Source organism: Megascapheus bottae, chromosome 7 (assembly GCF_031878675.1).
Source record: "Megascapheus bottae isolate mThoBot1 chromosome 7, mThoBot2.hap1, whole genome shotgun sequence".
Classification (NCBI taxonomy): domain Eukaryota; kingdom Metazoa; phylum Chordata; class Mammalia; order Rodentia; family Geomyidae; genus Megascapheus; species Megascapheus bottae.
In genome coordinates, this window is record NC_143515.1 from 10,212,767 (window position 1) to 10,239,069 (window position 26,303).

Below are 26,303 nucleotides of genomic sequence, written 5' to 3' on the forward strand. Positions count from 1 at the left end.
GCTGAGAAGTTTTAAGTTTTGACCTAGTTTGGTGGGTTTCTCCTCCATTTAGCTTTAAACTGCCTGGGAAACAAACCATCCCATTTAAGGGTTCAGCCAGGGGGCAGGTCCTAGTCCATGCCCCCTTGGGGGAAAAGTGGGATGAGGGAGTCTTCCAGTTTTCATGGGCCCTGGAGATCCCTTCCTCTTGCTGCCTTACCCCCATTTCAGTACATCCAGGTCCCCTTTTCTCTGCTCTTCCGGTTTGGGGTCCACTCTTCATTTTATCCACCCAGCCTGCAGTAGGCTTCAGCCCCCTCTTTTGGCCCCTCTCCCAATGGGACTGAGGCAGATGTTGCATGTCTAGAAATGTCCTTCTGCCCACCTCAGAGCATATGACATGTGATTTTCCTTGAACACAGCACTTTGTGACTTTGCCATACACTTCAAATGCAGCCCTTCTCTTCTGTCCCCACATCAAGGAAATACATTGAGTTGCATATTAGTCTGCTGGTGAGAGAGCCTACAACACAGCAGGCCTTCCCACCAGGCTTATCCTGCTTGGACCTCAGCGCTGCTGCTGGTAAGTAGCCACCATTGGACCCTTCAGACTATACCCTGTCACCACAGACACCCAAAGGGGTCCTGGAGCACACTTCCCACCCCCAGGTGTGAACCTTGGCAGGAAGTGACGTTCTTATACTTGCTGTATGTGTAAGAAGGGCAGGGCATCCGCAGAGCCTCTAAAGCTGGGGCTCCGGCAGTCAGGAAATCCGTGTTCATGTTGTGGGCCTCAATTCTTTATCTAGAGTAGGCCCTGTGTCAGAGTTAGGGCCCAGAGACTCTTTGAGGTGGCCTGCTTGCCTCAACAGCCATCTGCACATCCTCAGGTAAGTCAAGCTCCGACAGGCAGCACTTGGCTAAGAGCCCTGGGGTGGCCTGTCTTTGGAGGACAGTGTCAGCTATGGGTCAGGAAGCTGCTGGGAAGAAAAAGAGGGCCGCACACACAGCTGTGGTCACTGTGGGAGGGTAGGCCATTCCCTAGAAGGTCAGCAATACAGTAAGGGAAGCAACTATTTGATTTCTGCTTGATCGCTGTGTGTCCTTGGCAAGTTTCTTGGCTGGTTTGAGCCTTGGTGTGTGCTTATTAAAAGCCTTGATCTGTTAAATGAAGATATAGCTATGAGCACTGAGTGTTGAGTTAGAGGCTGGGAATGGCAACTCTAACAAGGAAGAGTCTTGGCAGGAAGAAACAGGTTTATTGGTGAGTAACTCAAGAGCTTCATGTCTCTGGTCTTGGCTAGGCTGGTAAGCACGTAGTTGCTGGAGAACAGTTAAGGGCTCATCGGATGGAAGGTCTTTAGGTACTAAAAGAAGTCTTTACGAAAGTCTTTCTGGCCTAATCTAGAGCTCTTTTTTCTCTCCTCCTTTCCACCAGCCTCACCCATGTAGTCCTGCCAGGGCCCCTGCAGCTGGACAGCTGGTGTGTTGTTGAAGTACACAGTCTAGAACCAGTTTGCTGGATTTGAGTTCTGGCTCTGCCACTCGCCTGCTGTGTGACCATGCACATCTCTCTGTGGTTCAGATTCTGGGCCTATACACATTCCTCTCATCCTTGTTGGGCTTTTCTTAAGGATTAGTGAGAAGCTAAAGCAGACATAGCAGGTGCTATATAAACTCTTGATCGTAATGATTATCACTAGTTCTCAGGCTCTGAACTCCAATTTCTAGAAACTCTCCAGTGGGCTGCAACACCCAGATCCCTGCTGACCACTGCTAACCACTCCATGCTGACCACCTTCTGGCCTAGTCTAAGGAACAGGAGGAAAGGAGTGGTTCCAGGCTGGAGCCAGTTGACCTTCCTGGACCCCAGGGCCTCTGGTAGTGCCTGGAAATGTTTTTAGTCTTCATTTGGGGCTGTGAATAATGTTCAGTGGACAGAGGTCAGGTGTGCTGCTGAACACTTTACAATGCCCAGGGCAGCCACGCTGTCCCTCCTCTTGCTACTGTCCCTTTGCTACTCTGCCTTTGCTTTTCTCCATTTTATTGTCCTGGAGCCTGAGATCCAGAGAGGGAAAATTCCTTGCTGGTGTCACATAGCTCTTAGGACCCAGGTGGTAGAGACTGGGGGAGGGATTAGCCTTGTTCTGTGGGGGAAAGTGACATTGTTCAGTCAATCAACAGACACTTGGGGTGCTGAATTTGGGGACTTGCTCCTGACCCCTCCACAGCCCAGACACTGATAGTCTAGGCTCTGATAGCCAATGACAGCTCAAAGTGCTGCTGCCATACTTTGACCAGGCTAGGGCATGGCGCTGTGTGGGCCCTGAGGATCCAGATGAGAGCTATGCAAGTGCTGGTGCTTGAACTCAGGGCCTCTCACTCTTGCTTGGCTTTTTCACTGGAAGTTGGTACTTTACCACTTGAGCCCATGTCTGGCTTTTGCTGATTAATTGGAAATAAGGGAAAAGGGTCTTGCAGTCTTATCTGTGAACTGGCTTCAAACTGTGGGTTGCCATGGTTAGCACTGATTTGAGTCTATTGATGCTCAAAGGATGTCTTGTGGAATAGTACACCTTCCAGGTCATGATAACTACACACAGAAGTGAAAGCCACATAATCAGAGCTCTCTGATCTGTTCCTCCAGCATTTAAAGCATATTTGATAGTTTGGTCCTTTCTTGCTTAGATACCCCCAAAGAGGACATCTGAATGGTGGAACTTCATGCAGGTCTGTCCTGCTAATGATCGCAGACTTCTGTCCTTTCCTCTAGCCAGGGTTGTCAGAACAAGCGCCAACCAGCAGGCTGTCAATTTGGTAAAGACAGACGAGGATATAGGAGCTGTGAGCTTAAAAGGAAGTGGCCATGATTATGTCCAGGGGGATGAACAAGGCTAATAGTGGTAGGTTAGAGTAAGCAAGGGCCCCCTCCCATCCAAGTACTGCCTGAGCTTCCAATAATGCCAGGTTGTGCATCTCCACAGGAGGGCAGGGTCTGCCAGGACTCTGATCCCCTGAGTCTTGGGTCAGTCTGCGGGGCTGCAGATAGCCCAGTTCTTTGAAGCTACTCTAGGCAGGCCTGATCTCCGAAGGGGAAGGGCAGCCTGACAGTGTGCTTGTGTCCTGCCCCTAGTCCTTTGTCTTCTGCCTCCTGTCTCCCACTGCTCTTCTCCACATGGCTAGCCATGGGGTCTCTGTGTTTAACAAGTATGGTGCAGAAAGACCAGGGAGTGGGGCTATGTGGAAGCAGGGCTGGGATCCCCTCACAGCCTGCCTGGCAGGACAGTGTTCTTCAGTGCGGCTGTCATGCAGAGCTGGGCAGGGAAGACAAAAGTTGAGGTGCATGAGATGAGTTTCTGTCTCTGGGCTGCCTGGCTCCTGAACCAGCCCTGGGAAGTCAGCCTCTCCCCAATTCCTCCTCTGCCCTAATTCACTCTGTCTACCCAGGCTGCACCTGTGGCAGTGCTGGGGCGGAACTTCTCAAACTGCAGCTTCCTGCCACAGCTTCCGGGCCCAGACACCAGGCTCACTACCCACCTCTCTCCACAGGCCCCAGATAAGCCTGATGCCTTGCCTTGATTCTCAGTGGGGGTCACTTCAGGGCCTTCCAAGATGGACTGGCTGGACTTGGGAAGATGGAGGAGGTAGAAGAAGGCATAGGAAACAGAAGAGCACTCTAGATAAAAATTTGAAAGGAAAGCAGCAGACACAGCCTGAGAAGCAGAGGGCTGAGGATTTGAGATGCAGTGAGGTTAAAAAAGAGCCAAAGTAGGTTCTTGAGGAAGGGAGGCCTGGGGGAAGAGTCACCTAGAAGCAGCTGGCAGACCCCACAGCTGATGTAGCTCAAGTGGAAACTAACTGGGGTTCGGCCACAGGTACCATGTGAGCTAGTTCTAGCTCTCAGGTTGTATTAATAGAAACAGTGGGTGGAGATCAAAGTGGAGGTGGTTAATGCTTCCAGCAAAACCTATCTTGGGCTGGAGCTGGGGGTGGCGGCATTTATAGCCACAGACAGAATCACCAAATAAGGGGACCTGGGAGTGGATGCTGAGGAAGGAGCAAGGAAGGAGGGGTGGGGGAAGGTCAGGGTATTTTCCAAGGACCAGATAGATGTCCGAGGCCTAAGCAGGAGGAACAGGTCCTAGGTTCTATTACGGGTGGTCCCAGCTTCGAAGAGGGTGATGACAGCGCTGGGGGTGGGCAGAGCAGCTTTAAGGCTGGATGAGAGGTGGGATGGGAGGGAGGCAGAAGCGTAGTCTGTCCTTAATAACGTTTCCTACTTCAGGGCCTAGGAATTTGGCCTGGTGGTAGAGTGATTGCCTAGCATGCACAAAGCCCAGGGTTTGATTCTTTGGTACCACGTACACAGAAAAAGCTGGGAGTGGTGCTGTGGCTCAAGTAGCAGAGTGCTAGCCTGAGCAAAAAGTGTCTAAGGACAGTGCCCAGGCCCTGAGCTCAAGCCCCAGGACTGGCAAAAAAAAATAATGTTTCCTACTTCAGTGATTTATTTTGTTGTTCAACACTAGCACTCTACCACTTGAGCAATAGCTCCACTTCCAGTTTTTTTTCCTTCTGTTGTTGTTTTGGTACTTAACTGGAGATAAGAGTCTAACAGGCTTTCCTGTCTAGGCTGGCTTTGAACTACCATCCTCAGATCTCAGCCTCCTATGTAGCTAGGATTGTAGATATGAGCTACCAGGGCCTGACTTTACTTCATTTATTTTAGTGTACAATGTGTCATATCTACAGTTCTTCCTTCTCCTCTCCTCTTCCTCCTCCTTCTCTTCCTTCTTCTTCTTTTGTCTGCCATGAAGCTTGAACTTAGGCCCTGAGTGCTGTCCCTCAACTTTTCCACTCAAAGATAGTGCTCTATTACTTTGAGCCACAGCGCCTCTTCTGGTTTTCTGGTGGTTAAATGGAGACGAGTTTCATGGGCTTTCGTACCCAGGCTGGTTTGAATCGTGATCCTCAGATCTCAGTGCCATGAGCCACTGGTGCCTGCCAATTTTCTTCTTTCCTTCCTAATGAGCCTAACTTAGACAACAGGTCATTGCAATCAGGACCTGTTTTTATTTCCAGCATTATACAAAATTTGCAAGTATACAGAAAATGGAAAGAAAATTACCTGCCTCCCCACCCCCTGTTGTGTGCAGAATTGTACCCTAGCTCCTACATTATGTGCAATACTTATCACAGATGATAAACCATCATTAGTCACAGATTCTACATCTTCTAATTCATGGGCTTGCTAAAATTTATTTGTAATTCTCCAACTAGTATGGTGGTTTTTGGGTCATCTGCAGATGCACTCACAGTGGAAAAACATTTGAGTCACTGTCCCCATTGAGGTTAAATAATGTGGGGCTTCGGCTTTCTTCATCTCTCATTCTATAATTACATGAAAAATTTTAAGGTATTAGGGCATCAAACTCAAAGCTTTGTGCATGCTAGGTAAGCATTCTACTAAATATGTACTTTTTGTTTTGTTTTTTGTTTTTTTTCATATATTTTTTATTGTAATTAATAGGATTATATGATATTTGCCAGATAGATGGTGCATTAATTCCTATACATTGATACCCTTTCACATGTCTTGGTCCCCATTTCCCTCCCCCCCACCCCCACCCCTCATCTTGTTTTCCCCCGTTCCCTATCTAATTTCAGATAACCCAATACAAATATATCCAATATATCAGGTAACAAAGTGAGATAGTGTAACAATATGAGATAACCAAGGGACCTCAAAAGTGATGAGAGATAACATAGTACCTTAAGAACAACAATCATTCATTATATGGCTTATGTTTACATCATTAAATATGTGCTTTTTAAATCAATCTGGAGCTACATTTCTGGCAATTTTGTACTTTTTGCTGGTGACTTTACTGTTTAAAATATCCCAAGTCACCTGGGGTGTAATCCTAGCTACTCAGGAGGCTGAGATCTGAGGATCATGGTTCAAAGCCAGCCTGAACACAAAAGTTCATGAGAGTCTTTTTTTTTTTTTTTTTTTTTTTTGTGGGTCATAGGGCTTTTACTGGCCCGAGCCCTGTCCCGGAGCTCTTCAACTCAAGGCTACCATCCTACCCTTGAGCCAAGCTCCACTTCCCATTTTCTAGAGGTTAATTGGAGATAAGAGTCTCAGATCCTTTTTTTTTCTTATATATTTTTTATTGTAATTAATAGAAGGGTTACATTATATTCACTAGATAGAAGGTGCATTACTTCACATACATTGATACCCTTTCTCATGTCTTGGTCCCCATTTCCCTCCCCCCACTCAGATCTTTTTATGCCCGGGCTGGCTTTGAACCTTGATCCTTAGATCTCAGCCTCCAGAATAGCTAGGATTATAGGCCTGAGCCACCACAACACTCGGCTATGAGACTTTTATCTTCACCAGATAACCACCAGAAAACCAGAAGTGGTGCTGTGGCTCAAGTGATGGAGTGCTAGCCGCCTTAAGCTGAAGAGCTCAGGGACAATGCCGAGGCCCAGAGTTCAAGCCCCACGGCCGACAAAAGAAAAAAAATACAACAAAAACAAAACAAAAAAACACCCAAGTTCTGGATGATGGTGGCTTACATCAGTAAGCTACTCAGGAAGCTGAGATCTTAGGATCACAGTTCAAAGCCAGCCCAGGCAGGAGAGTCCATGAGATTCTTATCTCCTATTAACCACTGAAAAGCTGGAAATGGAGGCCTGGCTTAAATGATAGAGCACTAGATTTGAGCAAAAAAGCTAAGGGACAGTGCCCAAGCCCTAAGTTCAGCTCCAGTACTGGCACACCTCCACACACACACACACACACACACACAAATGTCCCCAGGTCTAGTGCTAAGGTATGCCTAATGTTCCTGAGAAAGCTGTGCCTAATGGAAGAAACATGGGTCAGAAAGCCATTGCCAAAGTTTTCTTTTTCATTTTATTGCTGAGGATCAAGCCCAGGGTCTCCTGAATGCTAATCAAGTACTCTATCACTGAGCTACATCCCCAGGCCTAACAACATATAAGGTGTCATATAATAGTTACATTTTGATCACTTGGTGAAAATGTGATCAGAGTCTTGCAGGAACCCAAATCTGTATTGCCTCTAGAAGCAATGGTTCAATATTTTCTAACTCAGTGTTCATATTGATTTTACAGAGTTATTGTGGATTTTAAGTATTGAGGGAGGGAGGGTATACAGATAGGGTGGTGCCTATCTGTAATTTCAACTATTCTGGAGGTAGAGATTGAGAGAACTGTGGTTTGAGGCTAGCCTGGGACAAAAGTTAGCAAGATTCTATTGCAACAAAGGCAGCTGGCCATTACAGCAGCTACACTGGGAAATTTTAGAGGGCCTTGGTCCAGAAAAACCAGAGTAAAAAAAGAGGTCCTATTTCTTTTTTTTTTTTTCCTGTGGTTCATGAGACTTGAACTCTGGGCTTGGGCGTTGTCCCTAAGATCTTCAACTCAAGGCTTCTGCCCTACCCCTTGAGCCACAGCACTACTTCCTGTTTTCCGGTGGTTAACTGGGGATAAGAGTCTCATGGACTTTCATTCCCAGGCTGGTTTTGAGCCTCGACCTTCAGATCTCAGCCTCCTGAGTAGCTAGGATTACAGGCGAGAGCCACTGCACCTGGCTCTTCTCTCTTTTCTTTCCTCTTCCCCTAATCACAGATATCATTGATTTACTTTCTGTTTTGACAGAACTGGATTTCGAACGCAGGGCCTTCATTAGCTAGGTAATTGCTCTACCACTTGAGCTATACCCCAGCCGTTCTTTTGCGTTAGTGAATTATCCCCATAGGATCTTGAAATTTTTCCTGAGCAGGCCTAGGATTTCCATCTACCTCCCTGTAGCTAGGACCACAAGCACACACCACCACACCAAGGTGTGAGGAGGGATCTCACCAGCATTTCCCGATTGATAAAGATTCTTGGCTTCTGTCTCCTGAGTAGCTGGGGTTACAGGCCACCAAGCGTTACTATAAGACTACTTGCATATGCCTCATTTTAATGGTGGTATCACAGTTCCTGTTGGAGTGAAACCCTAATATATTAAACAAATCCCCTCTTGATGGATGTTTAGAGTAGCTCATGCTTGGTCAGGGAGAGCAGAGAAGCAGGGCGAGGGGCAACTATAAGGCAGAACATTACTCTGATCAACAAAGCTTGTAGAGTCTCAGGGCCTTTTGCACATGCTGGTCCTCTGCGTGATGTTCCCCATTCTGTGGGGCTTTTTGAAAAGTTGGCTCCATTTCATCTTTCCCATCTTGGCTCAAATGCTACCTCCTTACAGAAGGTGACCTCTTTCTCCTTAAATGACGTTCTTTTTCCTTTGGAATCAGTTTTTTTTTTCTTCTGTCCTGGGGCTTGAAACTCTGGGCCTGAGCCCTGTCCCTGAGCTCTTTACACTCAAGGCTAATGCTCTACCACTTGAGCCACAGTGCCACTTCTGGTTTTCTGGTGGTTGATTGGAGATGAGAGTCTCATGGATTTTGGTACCTGGGCTGGCTTTGAAATGTGATCCTCAGATCTCAGCCTCTGGAGTAGTGAGGATTACAGACTTGAAGACACCCAGCTGGAATCAGTCTTAACTGTTTATTCTGTTCGCTTTATCCCACTGCGCCCTGCATCCTCCCCACCCCTTAAAGTTTTTATCTTCAGGGGAACAGGGGGAGACCTAGTGTGCCCTGAGAGTAAATCCTCGGCAGGAGGGTGAAACACAGTGAAGCACTCAACACGGATTTAGGAAAGGACGGATGGTTCCAGGTGGGGTAGCAAAGGAGCCGCTGAGGCATCGGAAGTGGAATGTGGGGCTGGAGCTCGCCGTCCGGGTCCAGCCCTGTCCGGCAGGCCGTGGCTCCTCGGCACGCGGACAGAGCCCTGATGCGCACCCCGCTCCTCCCGACCCACAGGGCCTGCGCGGGGCGCGGGGCGCGGGCGGCGATGCCGGACCCCGCCGCACACCTGCCCTTCTTCTACGGCTGCATCTCGCGCGCCGAGGCCGAGGAGCACCTGAAGCTGGCGGGCATGGCCGACGGGCTCTTCCTGCTGCGCCAGTGCCTGCGCTCGCTGGGCGGCTACGTGCTGTCGCTGGTGCACGACGTGCGCTTCCACCACTTCCCCATCGAGCGCCAGCTCAACGGCACCTACGCCATCGCCGGCGGGAAGGCTCACTGCGGCCCCGCAGAGCTCTGCGAGTTCTACTCGCTCGACCCAGACGGGCTGCCCTGCAACCTGCGCAAGCCCTGCAACCGGCCGGCGGGCCTCGAGCCGCAGCCCGGCGTCTTCGACTGCCTGCGCGACGCCATGGTGCGGGACTACGTGCGCCAGACGTGGAAGCTGGAGGTGAGAGCATGGGATGGGGCGGGGCCTGGGGCCGGGGGGCGTGCCCGGAGGCGGGGCCCAGTGCAGAAGGGGCGAACCCAGGGGCGGGGCCGGGGCGTGGGGACCATGCAGGGGGAGGGGCCTGGGGGCTGCGGGGCGGGCCCAGGAAAGGGGGCTTGTGGGGCGGATATGGGGGCGGGGCCTGGAGTCTTTGGACGTCACGTGGGGGCGGGGCCTGGGGTGGGGGAGGGGGCCTGTGGTCTGTGGGGTGGGGCCTGTGGTCTGTGGGGTAGGCCCTGGGGCGTGGCGTAGGGTGTGTGGGGTGAACCTGGGGGTTTGGTCTGGGTTTGGTCTGGACTAGTGGTCTCTGAGTTGGGTCCAGTGACCCAGATCGAATCTTGTGGGGTATCGGGCGGGCCAAGGGGAGGGGCCGGCAGGATGGACGCGGGGGCAGGGGCAGGGGGAGCCAGGATTTGTGGGGGGTGGGTAGGAGGAAGCTTTTTCCTTTTCTTTTCCGCCTGTAGGATGCTGGTGAGGTGTGGGGTTTGGAAATAAGAGCGTGAGGCCCTGGTGGATGGTGGGACCTAGCCGGGCTTTGTGAGACCCGGGCTCTGGCGGCCCTCGGCATGCGTTCTAGCCTGAGCTATGGTGCACAACTCCCTGTGCCAGACCGGCTGGGCTCTCGGCCTGGAGGATCCAAAACCTTTGGCCGGAGGACCCAGTCAGAGAGGGCGGCCTGTGAGGGGCGCTGGTGGAGTAGCTGGCCAGGGGTGTGTGGGGTGGGGGAGTGGGTTTTGATCCCCTCTAGCACGGTCTACACGAGAGCCTCCCAGGGCTGCATCTGATCTTCCAGCGGGAGGTGCGCCTGAGGAGGCATGGCGCCTCCCTGGGCCTGAGAAGCCGTCCTCCACTGTCTAGAGGGTGCATGCAGGAACGTGGGTGGGGGAGCCTGACTGGAGGGGCAGTCAGGAGGGGCCAGGAGGTGGACCCTGTCAGGGCTGTGTACGCGGTCACACTTAAACCCTCCGGTCCCCTCCTCTCAAGGGAGACGCCCTAGAGCAGGCCATCATCAGCCAGGCCCCGCAGGTGGAGAAGCTCATTGCCACCACCGCCCATGAGCGGATGCCCTGGTACCACAGCAGCCTGACGCGGGAGGAAGCCGAGCGCAAACTCTACTCGGGAGCGCAGACAGACGGCAAGTTCCTGTATGTGGGACCTGTGTTCCTGGTGTGAGGCCAGGGCTTATGGGCTGGGTTCCTGGGGCGGGGGTGGGGGTGAGGTAAGGGATCAGATAGGAATCTGATCCGGGTGGTGGGGGGCTTGAGGATGTGCCCGTGTGGACACAGGTAATAGGACTCCTGGCAAAGCCTTCAGAGCTGGTTCAACGGGTTGAGCCCAGCTTTGCCACCTACCACCTGTGGTCCTCGGGCAGGTAGTCAAATGTCTCCCTGTCTCCGTTTCTGCTCATTCATTAGATACCTGCTGGGTACCAGACGCTGAGGATGTGACCCAAACTAAATAGACATAAGTGTCCTGGTGAATGGCAGGTAGAAGAAACAACAAAGGTCTCTAAAACAACCCAAATGATAAGGTCTAGCTACACGATGTATGACGGGAAAGCCCATGGACGTTGATTGGGTGGCCAGAGAGTTCCCAAGAAGGCAACTATAGCGCAAAGGACTGAAGGAGATGAGAAGGGAGTAGTGGAAGGACCCGGGAAGCTCAGTGGGAGGGCGTTTGCTAAGCATGTGGAAGCCTTGGGTGAATCCCCAGTGTCAAACCACAAAACAAAACACACTAGAGGTGAGATGGCAGCTCTGAGGTGGAAGTGTTTCTAGCAGACAGGATGGCAAGTGCCAAGTTCAAAAAGGTAGCAATTTACCTGACATCTTGAAGAAAAATGGAGGAGGTTGATGGCCTGGAGCAGAGTTAGGTAATTCTGGCTCTGTGTGTGTGTGTGTGCATGTGCGTGTGTGTGTGTGTGTGTGTGTGTGCGCGTGCGCATCCTGGGGTTTAAAGTCGGGCTCAAAATGGGAGAGCATTAGCCTTGAGCAAAAAGAGCTCAGGGAAAACACCCAGGCCCTGAGTTCAAGCCCTAGAATTGACAAAACAAAGCAAGAAAGATCTTCATTAGCATGAATGAGAGTGTATATCTGTTGGTGAGTGTGTTCCAGCCTGGAACACACGAAGCTAATGCCACTCACATACCTGTTACACATTCAACCTGCTTCTTCCCTTTGATTTTAACTGGGTTAAGACTGAAAACTCCAGTTCTCACAAACTGGATGTAAGTAATAGTTAAAACAAAAAAGAGATACTCTTCTACAAAGCAAAAGAAAATCTTCCTTTAAGTCCAAAATGCTGATAAGCTTTAAGGTGTCATAAGTAAGTGGATGGGTCAGTTTCTGAACATTATTTTTCAGAATTCCTTATTTATTGACCTTCCTTTAATAACATTAACCACCTTTACTACAGTTTCCCATCGTTCCACAAGAACCTGTGGAAGGGCTCTGGACGCTAAGCTTCAGTGATTCTACATGGTACCATTATTAGTCACTGGTAGCATTTATTTATTTATTTTTTGCCAGTCCTGGGCTTGAGCTCAGGGCCTGAGCACTGTCCTTGGGCTTTCTCAAGGCTAGAGCTCTACCACTTGAGCCTCAGCACCACTTCCGGCTTTTTGCTATGTATGTGGGGTACTGAGGAATTGAACCCGGGTCTTTGTTTTTTTTTTTGTTTTTTGGTTTTTTTTTTTCTTTTTGCCAGTCCTGGGCTTGAGTTCAGGTCTTGAGCACTGTCCTTGGATTTTCTCAAGGCTAGAGCTCTACCACTTGAGCCTCAGCACCACTTCCGGCTTTTTTCTATGTATGTGGTACCGAGGAATCGAACCTGGGTCTTCATGCATGCTAGGCAAGCACTTTAACCACTAGGCCAAACTCCCGGCCCAGAACCCGGGTCTTTGTACATGCTAGGCAAGCACTCAACCACTAGGTCAAACTCCCGGCCCCTAGCATTTATTTTTTATTAGTTTGCTTTTGTTTCCCAGTTACACTGGCTCTTCCATCACTTGTAATGCACTTTAATTTGTAATTACCAACAATGATGAACCTTTTTAATTCTGTAAACATATCTAATCCACTGTGAGGCTAAATTGAAGAACCATAAAAAATCCTCCATAAAATAATCTCATCACTCATATCTGCAATAAAATAAGTGTGTAATTTCTGATCTCATTCTTTCATCAAGTTGGATTACAAATTCTGTACCAGACTGATGTCAACAAATCAGCAGATTTGAAGATTTATTGTATTATCGCTAGGTACATTTCTTTTTTTTTTTTTTTGGCCAGTTCTAGGGTTTGAACTCAGGCCCTAGGCATTGTCCTTGGGCTTTCACAAGGCTAGCTCTCTACCACTTGAGCCACAGACCACTTCTGGCTTTTTCCATGTGTGTGGTACTGAGGAATGGAACCCAAGACTTTGTGCATGCTAGGCAAGCACTCTACCACTAGGCCATGCTCTCAGTCTAGTTTTTAATTGATTGCCTGACTTATCAAAAATTGTGCACACCATATCCAAACATTCTGAAATAAGTTTTCAGTAGCTGTGGGGGATATTTTTTCTTTTTCCACAAGTAAGTTCAACTGTAAGGATTTCTCACTAATGGCAGGAAAACAACTAAGAAACTGTGTTGATAACTTTTCTTTTTTAAATATTCAAGATGCTTATCAATAAGTTTAGTATGCTGCTGAGTTCCTAAGTAGCTTTTGAGCTTTGAGGGTTTTAAGATTTCATGGCAAGAACACAATTACAAATAACACACCGAGGCCTGTCATTTTTCAAAGGGGTTTTCACATTTGATAAAACCATATTTTAAAAAAAGCTGGAACTGGTGCTGTGGCTTAAGTGGTAGAGTGCTAGCCTCAAGAAAGCTCAAGGAGCTGGGCGCCGTGGCTCATGCCTGCAATCCTAGCTACTCAGGAGGCTGAGATATGAGGATCGTGGTTCAAAGCCAGCCCAGGCACAAAAGGACCTGAGACTCTTATCTCCAATTAACCACTAGAAAAGTGGGGCTCCTCTAGGGAGTGGGGCTTGGCTCAAGGGTAGGCCAGTAGCCTTGAGCTGAAAAGCTCAGGGACAGTGCTCAGGCCCAGGGATAGGGCAGTAGCCTTAAGCTAAAGAGCTCAGGGACAGCGCCCAGCATATGTAACTGAACTGAGTATCTTAAGACCTTACATCTAGTTGCAAGCCATAATATAAAACCAGAGTGTACAAATACTTGCTATTTTGAAACCAAATGACACCCACTAGTAAATGATTGTATTCATCAGATATCTTTCTAGGATATTGAAATTTACTTAAGTATTCCTGAAAATACATACATAAAATTCAAATAAAGGACCTGCACAAAGCATTTTGATATTTTATATTTTATTTTGCTTTTGAACAAAGCTCATTATGACTCACAGAATGGAGTCAGTGACTCACAAATGAGTCACACCCAACCTGTGAAAAACACAAAGACATTTTATGAGCTGTTGTGTTAATAGTTTGTGTATATATGCTTATGAGAAAAAGTAACTTGATCTGCTAAATTACTCGAGTTGTATAGAAACTTCTTCATGTGGAAAGAATACATCTTAGATTTGGTGAGAAGAATGTGTAAAGATGGATGATGGGGCCAGGAATTTGGTCTAGTGATAGAGTGCTTGTCTAGCATGCACAAAGCCCTGGGTTCAATTCCTCTGTACCACATACACAGAAAAAGCTGGAAGTGAGTGGCTCTGTGGGTCAAGTGGCAGAGCGTTAGCCTTGAGCAAAAAGTGTCCAAAGACAGTGCCCAGGCCCTGAGTTCAGTCCCCATGACTGGCAAAAAAAATGTATGGGTGGATTCAGTGAGGATCCAATGAAGATATTTTTTTTTCCTATGGCCAGGTCAACTCTTATGTTGGAGTTGATGATGTGTTTTTACAGAACTTTCTTGGAATGTATCTTCAACCTCCAGCCAGGACCCAGGTCAGATTTCACACTTGGACCTGCAGCTCAGTACACCAGCCATGTATGCCCAGTCTCATCTTAAATTCCCTCATGCAGCCAGAAGTGGCTCCTTTAGCTTTTCTGCTCAAGGCTAGCATTCTACTATTTGGTCCACAGTTCCACTTCTGGCTCTCGTCTCATTAGCTTTCCTCCCATGGCTGGCTATGAACCAAGATACCCAGATCTCAGCCTCCTGAGTAGCTGGGATAACAGATGTGAACCACTGGCACCTGGCTTTTATCATGGCCAGGTAGAAGCTCATTAAGCAACTCCCTTTACCTGTGCTTCGGATGATGTCAACGTTGACCCCAACAATCTGTTAGAATTATGTGAATTAACACATGTAAAGCCATAGCACAGTACCTGGCATGTATAAAAACACATTACACGATAGATCTTCCTGCATGTAGGACCCGTGGGTCTGTGCATGTCTGAGCCACAGCTGAGGCCACATGACTATCACAGCCAAAAAGAATCTCTAAACTCTTAAAAACCACTGGAGGGGCAAAAAGTAAAGCAAACCAAAGGCCTAAGTTAGATTAGGTTGCTATTAAAAATGACCAACAAAACAAAACAAAAACTCTACTATGAGATTGAGAACGCAGCTGGAGCTGTTGGTCTCTGATTTGTGCCCAGGGGTGTGTGTGTGTGTGTGTGTGTGTGTGTGTGTGTGTGTGTGTGTGTGTGTGTGTGTGTGTGTGTGTGTGTACAGATGTTATCCAGATGTCTATTCAAATCTTTGTGCTTGCCTCTCTCCCCTGACCCTAGGTAGTTTGTGTTCTCCTCCTCCAAGAAGAGTATGGGAACAATCCCCAGACCTTCCTTCTCCTGGGTGCAGTCCTGGGTGGGGTCACTGGCAGAGAGGTCCTGCCTGCTCCCCACTATGCTGGCTCCGCCTCTTGTGGGGCCAGCCTACTAGGACGTGATCCCTTTCCTTGCTGTCTCTCACCCCGGCAAGCTGTGTGCCAACTGCAAACTTCCCAAAAGATAAATAGTTCCCTTTGCTGTTGGCTAGTCAACTACAGGAATAGAATCAACCAACCAACCTTCCAAGATGGTTTTTTCTTTTTCTTTTTCAGAACTAAGGTTTGAACCCAGGCCTTGTGCTTGCTCAACTGGTGCTTTACTTTAGCCAAACCTCCAGCTCTGGGGATTTTTTTCTTTTGTATGTGTGTGGCTTCTTTCTTCTTTTCTTTCTTGCCAGTTATATTGAAGCTATCTTCAAAAGTCTTGGGACTTTTCTCCATTGAATGGCTTTGAACCACAACCTCCAGAGTAGCTGGGATTATAGGTACGAGCCATTGGTATCTGGCAAGAATAACTTTGGAACAACTAAAGTGAGAGTTGTTTTCTTCATGAGGAAACCTTTGCATTTATGCCAGTTTGCTGTGTAACAAATCACTCTGAGAATTACTGGCTCAAAACAACAGTTTACTACTTCTCACAGGTCTGTGAGCCCACTGAGTAATTTGGGTCCCCTCAGTTGGGTGTGCACTGAATCAGGGGGGTTGGTCACAGTTACACACATAGCGATGTCTCCGTGTTGCCTGCATGGTAGGGAGTGTGCTGGTCAAGGTGTGGTCATTACCAGGCTTGTCCGGGAGTGTTCACACAGTACTGGAGGTAAGGTTCACAAGTTACAGTGCACAAGAACTTTCCAAGCCTGTGTATGTACAATATTACTGATGTACCGCTGGCCAAAGCAAAGCCACTGAGGGACAGGGGCTGCCCTAGAAGAATTAAATCAGCTGTATTTGCAAATATTTATCATAGGATTGGAACAGTGGGTCATATTAAAGTCATAGGCATCTCAAATTTGGTGAGATTTGGGGTTTCTCTTTCTTTCTTTTTTGTTGGTTGTGGGGCCTGAACTCTGGATCTGGGTATTGTCCCTGAGCTGTACCACTTGAGCAACAGCACCATTTCTGCCTTTTTCTATGTATGTGGTACCTAGGAATCGAACCCAGCCAGGTCTTTTTACATGGCAGGCAAGCACTCTACTACCAGGTCAAACTCTCAATCCCTGTATTTTTTTTTTTTTTTGTAGGCCATGGGGCTTGAACCCCGGGCCTGGGTGTTGTCCCTGAGCTCTTTAGCTCAAGGCTACTGCCCTACCCCTTGAGCCACAACACCACTTCTGGTTTTCTAGAGGTTAATTGGAGATAAGAGTCTCAGGGTCTTTGGTGTCAGGCTGGCTTTGAACCATGATCTCAGCTTCCTGAGTAGCTAGGATTACAAACGTGAGCCACTGCACCCAGCTTGGATTTTTTTTTAAAGTTAGTTTCATGAACGTTTTGACTGGGCTACCCTGTGATCCTTTTATTTCCACTTCCCAAATAGCTGGGATTACCGCTGTGGACCACAGGCCTGTCAGGGCAGGGAGGGTTCTGAGCCTCCATACGGCTTCAACAACAGTAGTCTCAGCTTTCATCTGTGTGTGTGTGTGTGTGTGTGTGTGTGTGTGTGCTTTAAATATTAAATTTTTGGCTCAGTGTTGTTTGACAAACAGTTTCACTGCCCGAAGGAACTTTTCCCTTTGTCAGTTGTGGGGCTTGAACTCGGGGCCTGGGCGATGTCCCTGAACCTCTCTGTGCTCAAGGCTAGTACTCTACCATTTGATCTACAGTGTTACTTCCAGTTTTTGAGTGGTTAATTGTAGATAAGAGTCTCTTGGGGACTTTTCTCCCTGGGCTGGCTTTGAACCACAATCCTCAGATCTCAGCTTTGAGTAGTTAGGATTACAGATGTGAGCCACCCTGCCAGACCTGAAGGAACTATTTGCAAGCTATTATTTGCACAGCACAGCAGTTTAGGACTGGTTTTAAGTTAGCCAATCAATCAAAATACAAGGAATCACAGGAAAACCAGGACTAATGGCTTTGGGAATCCATCTGGCTTAAAAGTCTCAGAGACAAATAGGACCAGCAGAGGGCAGGGGGTCGGGAGAAGGATTGGGTAGTATACACTGACTGAAGCTCTCAGGGAGATGGGGAAGCTGGGGCTCATCCCGAGGAAAGAGCAAGAGGCCAATTGCAGCTCTGAGGAGCAAGCCAGGCTCCTGACAAACTAGGCAAGGCTGGTTCTGGACAGGAAATGGATTCTTCTCAAAGTCCTTGTAGCTGATCACTGCTTTGTCAGTGCGGGACTAAAGCTGGCGACAGGAGGTCAATTCAGCAGCAGTAGAGCTTTCACCCTTACGGGTGAAAGATCAGCCTTGGTAGTCTGCTTCCCAGATAAGAGTTCAAGGTAAGGGTTCAGAGTACGCTAGAAAGTCTGATGCCGCTTGGGCCTAGCATGAAGGCCAAGATCACCCTTACACTGGTCAAAGCTAACCTGTTACTAGCAAGTGGACCTGTAAGTCTGCAAGCTCCAAACCTTTGCTTAGTTTCTGTATAATTGGTAGCATTTTATGGTTCTGGTAGGTTCAGTTGGAAGAGGAACTTGACCCCTGAAAAGGTCATTCCAGAACATCTTTCTTACTTGTTTGTTTGGTTGGTCCTGGGGCTTAAATTCTGGGCCTGGGTGCTATCTCTAAGCTCTTCAGCTCAAGGTTAGCCTTCTACCACTTGAGCCACAGAGCCACTTCTGGGTTTCTGGTGGTTAATTGGAGATAAGAGTCTCATGGACTTTTGTGCCCAGGCTGGCTTTGAACCACGATCCTCAGATCTCAGCCTCCTGAGTAGCTAGATTACACAGGCTTGAGCTACCACACCTGGCTTCCAGCCTGGCATCTTTTGTTGGTTATCTTGGAGATGGAATCTTGAAGGTTTTTCTGCTCAGGCTGTCCTCAAATTGTGATCCTCTGGATCTCAGGCTCCTGAGTAGCCAGGATTACAGGACAAATTCAAACTGCAAGGACAGAGCACTGTCCCAGCAAATAAAGTTGGCTGTGTGGCACTGGAATAAATATAGTAGTGTTACCACCAATATTTCAGCCTGTGTGGTATATTTCTGCTCTTTCTCATAAGTTGATGTCTCCTTCCAAAGAAAGCATTTGAGGTGTAACAAACCACTCAAAATAGCCATTTATTCCCTCTGAGCAGTCTGAGCTGAGTTCAGCTGGTTTCTTGAGTTTGTCAGTGAGTCACTGGGGGTGGATGGTCCCACTGGCCTCACTCACCCAGTGTGACATGGGCAGGCTGTGTGCCCGGTTTTCCCATGTGGCTTTTCCAGGCCACCTTGGTAGGCACAGAGTTGTTGGAAACAGCAAAAGGGAACAGGATGGCCTTGATGCACAACTGAATATCATAGGAGCTAAAGCAGGTTACTTGGTTAAGCCCTGATTTAACAGCAATAGAAATAGACTTTTAATGAGAACAGCTGGTGTGTGTGTGTGTGTGTGTGTGTGTGTGTGTGTATGTATTATCCATACACTCAGTGTTGAGTTTCTCTTGTCTGTTTAAAACTTAAAGGTATCTCCATGCCTAGCATGCATGGAGACCCGGGTTCGATTTCTAGGTACCACACACATAGAAAAGCCGGAAGTGGTGGTGTGGCTCAAGTGGTAGAGCACTAGCCTTGAGGAAAAAAAAGCCCAAGGATAGTGTTCAGGCCCTGAGTTCAGTCCCTAGGACAGGCAAAAAAAAAAAAAGGTGTGTCACCCTTTTACTTTCAAGTAGACAAGTCTCTAGCGACTGTGACCTCCAGACTAGCCCACTAATCTAGTTATCCAAGTGATTTCCTTTTGATGAAACATTTGTTTCTTAGTTTGGGTTCAGCCTTCTGTCACCCCTACCTTAATTTCCTGTCTCTTCAAGTAGTCCAGACAGTTGTGGGATAGCCTGGGAATTGTGTCACCCTTCATTGCATTGTCTTTTGGGCAATAAGCCATCCAGAAAGGGTAGATGGTCACAGTCACCCCTCTGTCTCTCACTCAGGCTCTGCTGTGGTGATGCAGACCTTTTCCTGCTTTCGTCTAAGGAAGACCTAATGGGCAGGTGTGCTCACAGCCGTCTGGTTTACCATGTATCTAGGCTCTCAGAGATGCATGGCCTGGTGGTATTTGTTCAGTGATTGAATGTGGGCCTGCAGGTTTACAATTGTGAGGATTCTCACTCATAGGTCTCCTGGATGGCTAGTCCCTGTTTGTAACTCAGGGCAGTCTCTGAACTTAGGGATTAGCTATCCTTAGACCTTCTACAGCTACAAGAACCCTCATCCCTCGCCATTACCAACTTCCCGCCTTCCTTCATTGGAAATTGACATTCAACGTGGATTTCATGCGACAGTTCCAGTGTGTGACATCCAGCCAGCCAGCCTGTGTGTGTGTGTACATACGGTTGGAGGGGGCCTAGGGATGGGTGGACAGCCTGTTGCTGCACAAAATTACCATCTCTGAGGGACTCAAACCCCACCACAGGATTTGAGTATTTATTTTGGTCAGTCTCCAGCAGAGGGCAGTCGAGGGTCTCATTCGCTCCAGAGTCTGCCAAATAAGATGGCCTGTGCTCACTGGCACTACTATGCCCTGCAAGCTGGTCACAGCTGTGCTTATCTGTGTGAGTTTGGCTAGAAACAGCGTTATTTCCCCCAAGAGAATGGTCCTAAGTCTATGTGTGGAAGACCTAGTGTAGACAGCCAAGTGTAGACAGCCAAGTGCCTTCAGCCAAGTGCTGATGCCTGGATGCCCCTGTGGACTGGATGACTGTCTCCCAGTGGCCGGCAGGTGTCTGGCCAGGGGAGGCTGTGCACTCAGCTGTGCAGGACCAGGTGGCCTGTGTGGGCGGGTGTTTCATTTCCCACAGCTGAGTGTCCACCACTGTGGTTGGAGTCTCTGTAGATGGCCACAAATCTGCCCATGCCCTTACACAGCTGCATATGTCCCTGTGAACCCAGAACCAGAGAAACCGTCTCTGCTTGCACCCCCACTTCTCTGTGAGGCATTGGGGTGTGGAACCCCTAGTGTATGTGTGTGTGCATGTGCTCTGAGGTGTTCCAGGGCCTGGTCGGTGGCTCTGACACCCCTCCCTCCCCACCAGGCTGAGGCCCCGGAAGGAGAAGGGCACGTATGCACTGTCCATGATCTATGGGAAAACTGTGTACCACTACCTCATCAGCCAGGACAAGGCCGGCAAGTACTGCATTCCTGAGGGGACCAAGTTTGACACGCTCTGGCAGGTAGGTGGCCACACACCCTGTTCTGGGGAGATGTTAGGTCCATATCGGGGAGGTGGGGAGACCCGCCCAACCCCCTCCCCTCTCCACAGCTGGTGGAATACCTGAAGCTGAAGGCCGATGGGCTCATCTACTGCCTCAAGGAGGTCTGCCCCAACTCCAGTGCCAGCACTGCAGGTGAGCGGGCACCTGGGTGAGGAGGCAGAGATGCAGGTCACCCCTCTCCCCAGCTCACGGTCACTTCTGTGCCCTCAGGTGCTGCTGCTCCCACACTCCCAGCCCACCCATCTACCTTCACCCAGGTACATCAGCAGCCCCTAGGGGACAGGGTGGGTGGTTGGCTTCTGGGAAGCTGGCGTGGAAGGCAGAGAGTCTTCCAGAACACAACCTTCATAAGTCTTTGGCAGGCCTGCGGCTCATGAGGAGCTAGGGCCCAGAATGGACTCAGCTGACTTGCTGCCTCTGTGACCTTTAGCCTCAGAGACGGGTGGACACCCTCAACTCAGATGGATACACCCCTGAGCCAGGTAAGCCGGCACAAGGGCACATGGCTGGAGCTAATGCCTAGTCTCTAAGAGTGTGGGGAGGATAAGACTGGGCCCTAAGCAGTGGATGTGCTTTGCCCCTGTGTGCCTTCCAAGGTGTGCTGTCACACGGCGCTATACCTGGCCCCTAGGGTTCTCCCCCCGTACCTCAGCACCTGACCTGAATGTATGGCAATCCTCATAAATTTGAACTCACTGAATCCCCCCATGAAGTATTGGTGGTGACCTTGACCACCAGGCAGACAAGAAAGAGGGCGGGTAGCTCATTCTCACAGTGAGACAGGAGGAGCTGCCATTAAATATGGGTAGATTCACCCCGGGCCACACTCCTGGACACTGTGCTGCAGGTGCTCACGTGTTTCCTGTGTGTTCACGGAGACAGTCATGTCTCCGTGAACAGCATCCTCAGTGGCCTGGTACCTGGTTTGTGAGGTGCCCAGGCAGATGGGGGCAGGCAGATGCAGGGCAGGTGCACACATATGGATGTACCTTCCAGCTGGGACCCCTAATTAGCTGTGATGCCCATGTGGCCTCGGAGGGGACCCACAGATGTGAAGGCATGTGTGTAGTATGAACATGCGCATGAACACACACACTGGAATAACATGCTTATCCACATGTATACGCATGCTCTGGAGGGGCAGAGCATCCTTGTCTGCAGTATGTCCCAGACTTCTCTGAGACATCCCTCCTTCTCTACCCTCCCTCTCCCCGTTCATTCCCCTGATTTGGGTGTGCCTGGCTGTGTGTGTGTGTGTGTCTGTGTGTGTCCCCAGCACGTCTAGCAACCCCAGAGAAGCCCCGGCCGATGCCAATGGACACAAGTGTGTATGAGAGCCCCTACAGTGACCCTGAGGAGCTCAAGGACAAGAAGCTCTTCCTGAAGCGTGAGAACCTTCTTGTGGCGGATATTGAACTTGGCTGTGGCAACTTTGGCTCTGTGCGCCAGGGTGTCTACCGCATGCGCAAGTACGGCTGTTTGTATGCGGGGGAGGTGGGCACCCCAATATCTGTTTCATCAGTTTGCTATGGAAGAGTGGTGGGGTGGCCTTTGCCCCAAACTGACTGTTGGCTAGAGGAGGTGTCACCTTGGCTGAGGGAGTGACGTGGATGAGTCTCTCCAGATCTGGCGAGGGCGTGGCTAGAAGTTGTCCTCAGTGGGCGAGCCTGGCAGCTGGAAGAGTAAATACTTTCCACTTGGTGGGAGTGGCAAGCCATAGCATCCTCACCCAACTTGGGGGAGAAGACATAAATGGGTGGGGACGGGGGAGGGGGGTGTTCTCATGTCACACCTCTCCTGTGCTCACGGCTGGCTGTGTTTCGGGCAGGAAGCAGATTGATGTGGCCATCAAAGTGCTGAAGCAGGGCACGGAGAAGGCAGACAAGGACGAGATGATGCGAGAGGCACAGATCATGCACCAGCTGGACAACCCCTACATCGTGCGGCTCATCGGGGTGTGCAAGGCCGAGGCGCTCATGCTGGTCATGGAGATGGCAGGGGGCGGGCCCCTGCACAAGTTCCTGCTTGGTAAAAAGTGAGCATGGGTGGTGGGAGGGGCAGGGCTAGGGTGCGCAGACTCACGTGTGCGAATCCATACACTCGTGTTCACACCTTCAAGGAGGCAGCTACTCAAGAATCTGAGAACTGAGGATTGCAGTTTGCAGGCATCCTAGGCAGACAAACGAGGAAGACTCTTCAATTAACCAGCAAAAAGCTGGAACTGGAGGTGGGGCTCAAATGGTAGTGCATCAGCCTTGAGCAAAAAAAAAAAAAAAAAAAAGACTAGCAAGAGTGCTAGTTCAAGACCTAGTACTACTAGATACATACACACACACACACACACACACACACACGCGCGTGCACTTTGCACTCTTACCCATTCCCTTACATCCTGCCATATCCACATTCATGCTGCAAAGCAGAGATGCTGACTGTCCTGGTGGCAACGACAGAGTCCATCCCAGGGCTCCCGTGAGGAGCTGATGGTGATCAGCACACCAGAGCTTCATAAACGTCAGCCTGGACCCTGCCACGCACAGTCTCTGGGCCAAATCCATAACCCACAGAGAATGGCTAATAATTGATTGTGAGAGAAATCGGGGGCAGAAAACTGCAGCCTACAGCTTGTTTTTGTATTGTGATTTTAGATTTTTATTTTTTAAATTATTTTTATTTTTTTGCCAGTTCTTGGCTAGATTTCAGAGCTTGAGCACTGTCCTTGGGCTTTCTCAAGGCTAAACCACTTGAGCAACAGCACCACTTCCTACTTTTCTATGCATGTGGTACCTCAGTACCACATTGAACCGGGGTCTTCGTGCATGCTAGGCAAGCACTCATCACTAGGCCAAACTCCTGACCTGATTTTAGATTTTTTTTTAAAGGGTTGAAGATGAAATACAAAGACCATGTGACAGAGATTATATGTGGCTGGCAAAGACTGAATTGTTTGCTTTCTGCCTTTTACCTAGGTTTTATAATTTCATTTGTCTTCGGGCATGACCCCAAACTCTTTCCCCAAAGGCACGAGTTTACACTCACCAAGGGGTGTTTTGCTACTCCACACTCTGTGCTGGGGGCAAATACCTTCACCTGGTGCCCTGTCACACACTCAGCCATGGATGGACAGCTATCTGTTGAACAGGATTTTGGCGTCAGGAACCATTACAGGGACTTAGGTTATGGATAAATGAAAGAGGCAGAGAACTCTGCCCTATTTCCTGGCTGCAGAGGAGACAGTAAGAAACCAGCTCGAGGGTCCCAGCATGCAGTTACAGACTTTAAATCTGGAGTCTCCAGACTAGCCAAGACCAAGGATTTTGCACATACCCGTGTCCCCACCCCCGCGCCGGCGCTCAGCAAGTGTTTCTTGAGCACACGCACGGGCATCAGCCGCCTTCCCTTCCACCCCAGGGAGGAGATCCCTGTCAGCAACGTGGCGGAGCTGCTGCACCAGGTGGCCATGGGGATGAAGTACCTGGAAGAGAAGAACTTCGTGCACCGGGACCTGGCGGCGCGCAACGTGCTGCTGGTGAACCGGCACTACGCCAAGATCAGCGACTTCGGGCTCTCCAAGGCGCTGGGCGCGGATGACAGCTACTACACCGTGAGCGGGGCGCGGCGGGGAGGGGAGAGGGGCGGCGGGGAGGGGGCGAGGGAAGGGGGGCGGGGGGAGGGGGACGGCGGGGAGGGGTCGCGGGGGGAGGGGGCGGTGGGGAGGGGGCGGCGGGGAGGGGCCGCGGCGGGGAGGGGCCGCGACGGGCTCCCGGAGCCTCCGTCTCAGCCGCCTCGCCCGGGGCCAGGCTCGCTCGGCGGGGAAGTGGCCTCTCAAGTGGTACGCGCCCGAGTGCATCAACTTCCGCAAGTTCTCGAGCCGCAGCGACGTGTGGAGCTACGGGGTCACCATGTGGGAGGCCTTCTCCTACGGCCAGAAGCCTTACAAGGTGGGCGCGGCGGCGGCGGCGGGCGCGGCGGCGTGGGCCGGGGCGGGGGCTCGCTCTTACACGCGTCCTTGCCCGTGGCTTGAGCAGAAGATGAAAGGCCCAGAGGTCCTGGACTTCATCAAGCAGGGCAAGCGCATGGAGTGCCCGCCCGAGTGTCCCCCGGAAATGTACGCGCTCATGAGCGACTGCTGGACCTACGAGTGAGTGCCGGGCGCGGTGGGCGGGGCCGCGGTGGGCGGGGCCCCGCTCCACCAATCCCTGGGCCTCGGGCCGGAAGGCGGTCCTCCTGGGGTCCAATCAGCGTCCCTGGGACTCACCGAGGTTCTCCCGCGCCACGTCCCTGTCCGGGACTCACAGCACTTGCTTGGTCCAGCCGCGGCCCGGCTCAGCTCTCACCCGGCCCACACTCCACACACCACGGGCTCTGCGAAACTCAGGTCCACGCTCCCGCAGCATCTGGCACCAGTGCGCAGACACGGGACAATTCTGTGGTGTCCGGCCAACTCTCAGCCCCTAACTACCAAGAGAGACAAACACATTGTCCCCGAACACTCAGAGCACTCAACTCCCGCACCCCCAGCGTCCCGCCAGACAGCACACCCCAGTATTCTGTCACCTTACTCTTCATGTGGCTTGCACGGAATGATGTGGCCTTGAAACACCCAAGGAGAATGGATGACCCACTTCTCTCCAACCCTTGAAGTTCAGGCTCCATCAGACCATAGCCAGCACACCAAACCAATACCGGGGAGGGGGGCGGGTGGCGCCACAGCACATGGACGCCCCATGTTCATTACCATGAATACTCCAGCTACCGCAGGTCAAACCGTTCCCCAGCACTCTCAGCACATACCCAGCCCTTCCCATGTGTTCCCCCTTACAGAACCCAACCCTCAATAGTGTCATTTTCTCATTCCGTGAACTTAACCCCCCAACAAGTCCCTGTCAATTCTCAGAACGTGACCACCCCAATATCTTGTATGTCATCAAGTGCTATTTGGCCATCTGCAAGTCCTGAATTCTAGAACTCTCCTTTCCCTCTTCTCCCCCTCGTCCTCTTTTGTGCTGACACTGAGGGCTTGAACTCAGGGCCTCGTGCTTTTCCTTAGCTTTTTCACTCAAGGCTGACTTTACTTGTGCCACGCCTCTACTTCTGGTTTTCTGCTGGTTAATGGGAGATGAGAATCCCACAGATTTTTATGGCTGGCTTCAAACTGAGAACCTCGGATGGCATCTTCCTGGGAAGCCTGGCTCCCGGGGCGTGGCCCAGCCCTGAAAGCCCTGCTCCCCTCCCCTCCCCCGAAGGCGGGTTCTAGCTCTGCCTGGCTTCCTGCAGGTGGGAAGACCGCCCAGACTTCCTGGCAGTGGAGCAGCGCATGCGCACCTATTACTACTGCACGGCGAGCCGGGCGGAGGACGCCCCGCAGGGTGGGCCGGGGGTGGAGGCTGCGTGTGCCTGAGCCCCGGCAGCGCCGACCCTGCGACCCCCATCCTGGGCCTTTCCCCCTCCGCTTGCAGTTGGGAGTGGCCGTCTGGCTGCGGTCAACTTGCTGAGACCTGAGGCGGCCCCCCCCCCGTCCCCAGTCCTCTTAGGCGGGGAGGGCAGCGGGGGCGCCGCCCGGTTTGGTGCCTGCTGACCGTCCTGGGCTGAGAGGGCGTCGCTCGTAGGGAGCCGAAGCCCAGAGTGTCCAATGAAGGTGGCTCCCATCGTGGGAATAAACTCTTCTCTCTTGCTCCAGTGCCTCCTCTTTTCTGAGTCTGGAGGGGGTGCGCTTTCCACCTTCCCCCACCCTCCTGAGAGCATCTTTCTGTGAAGGAGGTGCTGGGACAGAGGGGGGAAACTGAGGCCAGGGTGGTATGGGGGAGGGGCCCA

General features: G+C 50.6%; 1 protein-coding gene and 1 long non-coding RNA gene across 3 annotated transcripts; one reads left to right on the forward strand and one right to left on the reverse strand.

Annotated features, from left to right (window-relative positions):
- Positions 1-740: 740 nt before the first annotated feature.
- Zap70 (zeta chain of T cell receptor associated protein kinase 70) lies at positions 741-25,996 on the forward strand. The gene is made up of 13 exons (XM_090336453.1): positions 741-869; positions 8,883-9,315; positions 10,339-10,499; positions 20,309-20,447; positions 20,537-20,621; positions 20,700-20,746; positions 20,920-20,971; positions 21,766-21,958; positions 22,318-22,524; positions 23,901-24,093; positions 24,290-24,430; positions 24,518-24,630; positions 25,767-25,996. Exons 2-13 carry the CDS (start codon positions 8,914-8,916, stop codon positions 25,888-25,890), a joined length of 1,857 nt encoding a protein of 618 aa, XP_090192579.1. The 5' UTR covers positions 741-869; positions 8,883-8,913; the 3' UTR covers positions 25,891-25,996.
- Positions 20,417-23,886, reverse strand: LOC150060299 (uncharacterized). 2 transcript variants are annotated; one of them, XR_016536220.1, is made up of 4 exons: positions 23,529-23,886; positions 22,297-22,743; positions 22,078-22,163; positions 20,417-20,633 (listed from the first exon to the last, which is right to left on the reverse strand). It is a non-coding gene; the product is annotated as an uncharacterized LOC150060299 (long non-coding RNA). The 2 variants fall into 2 exon arrangements; XR_016536219.1 differs by having other exon boundaries at positions 22,078-22,743.
- Positions 25,997-26,303: the final 307 nt, after the last annotated feature.

Excerpts from the sequence above, each read along its gene's own strand:
- Zap70 (XM_090336453.1), top strand. The coding sequence starts at position 8,914 with ATGCCGGACCCCGCCGCACACCTGCCCTTCTTCTACGGCTGCATCTCG. Across the intron at positions 20,448-20,536 it reads AGTTTGACACGCTCTGGCAG|CTGGTGGAATACCTGAAGCT; the intron begins GTAGGTGGCCAC and ends CCCTCTCCACAG. Across the intron at positions 24,431-24,517 it reads ACGGCCAGAAGCCTTACAAG|AAGATGAAAGGCCCAGAGGT; the intron begins GTGGGCGCGGCG and ends TGGCTTGAGCAG.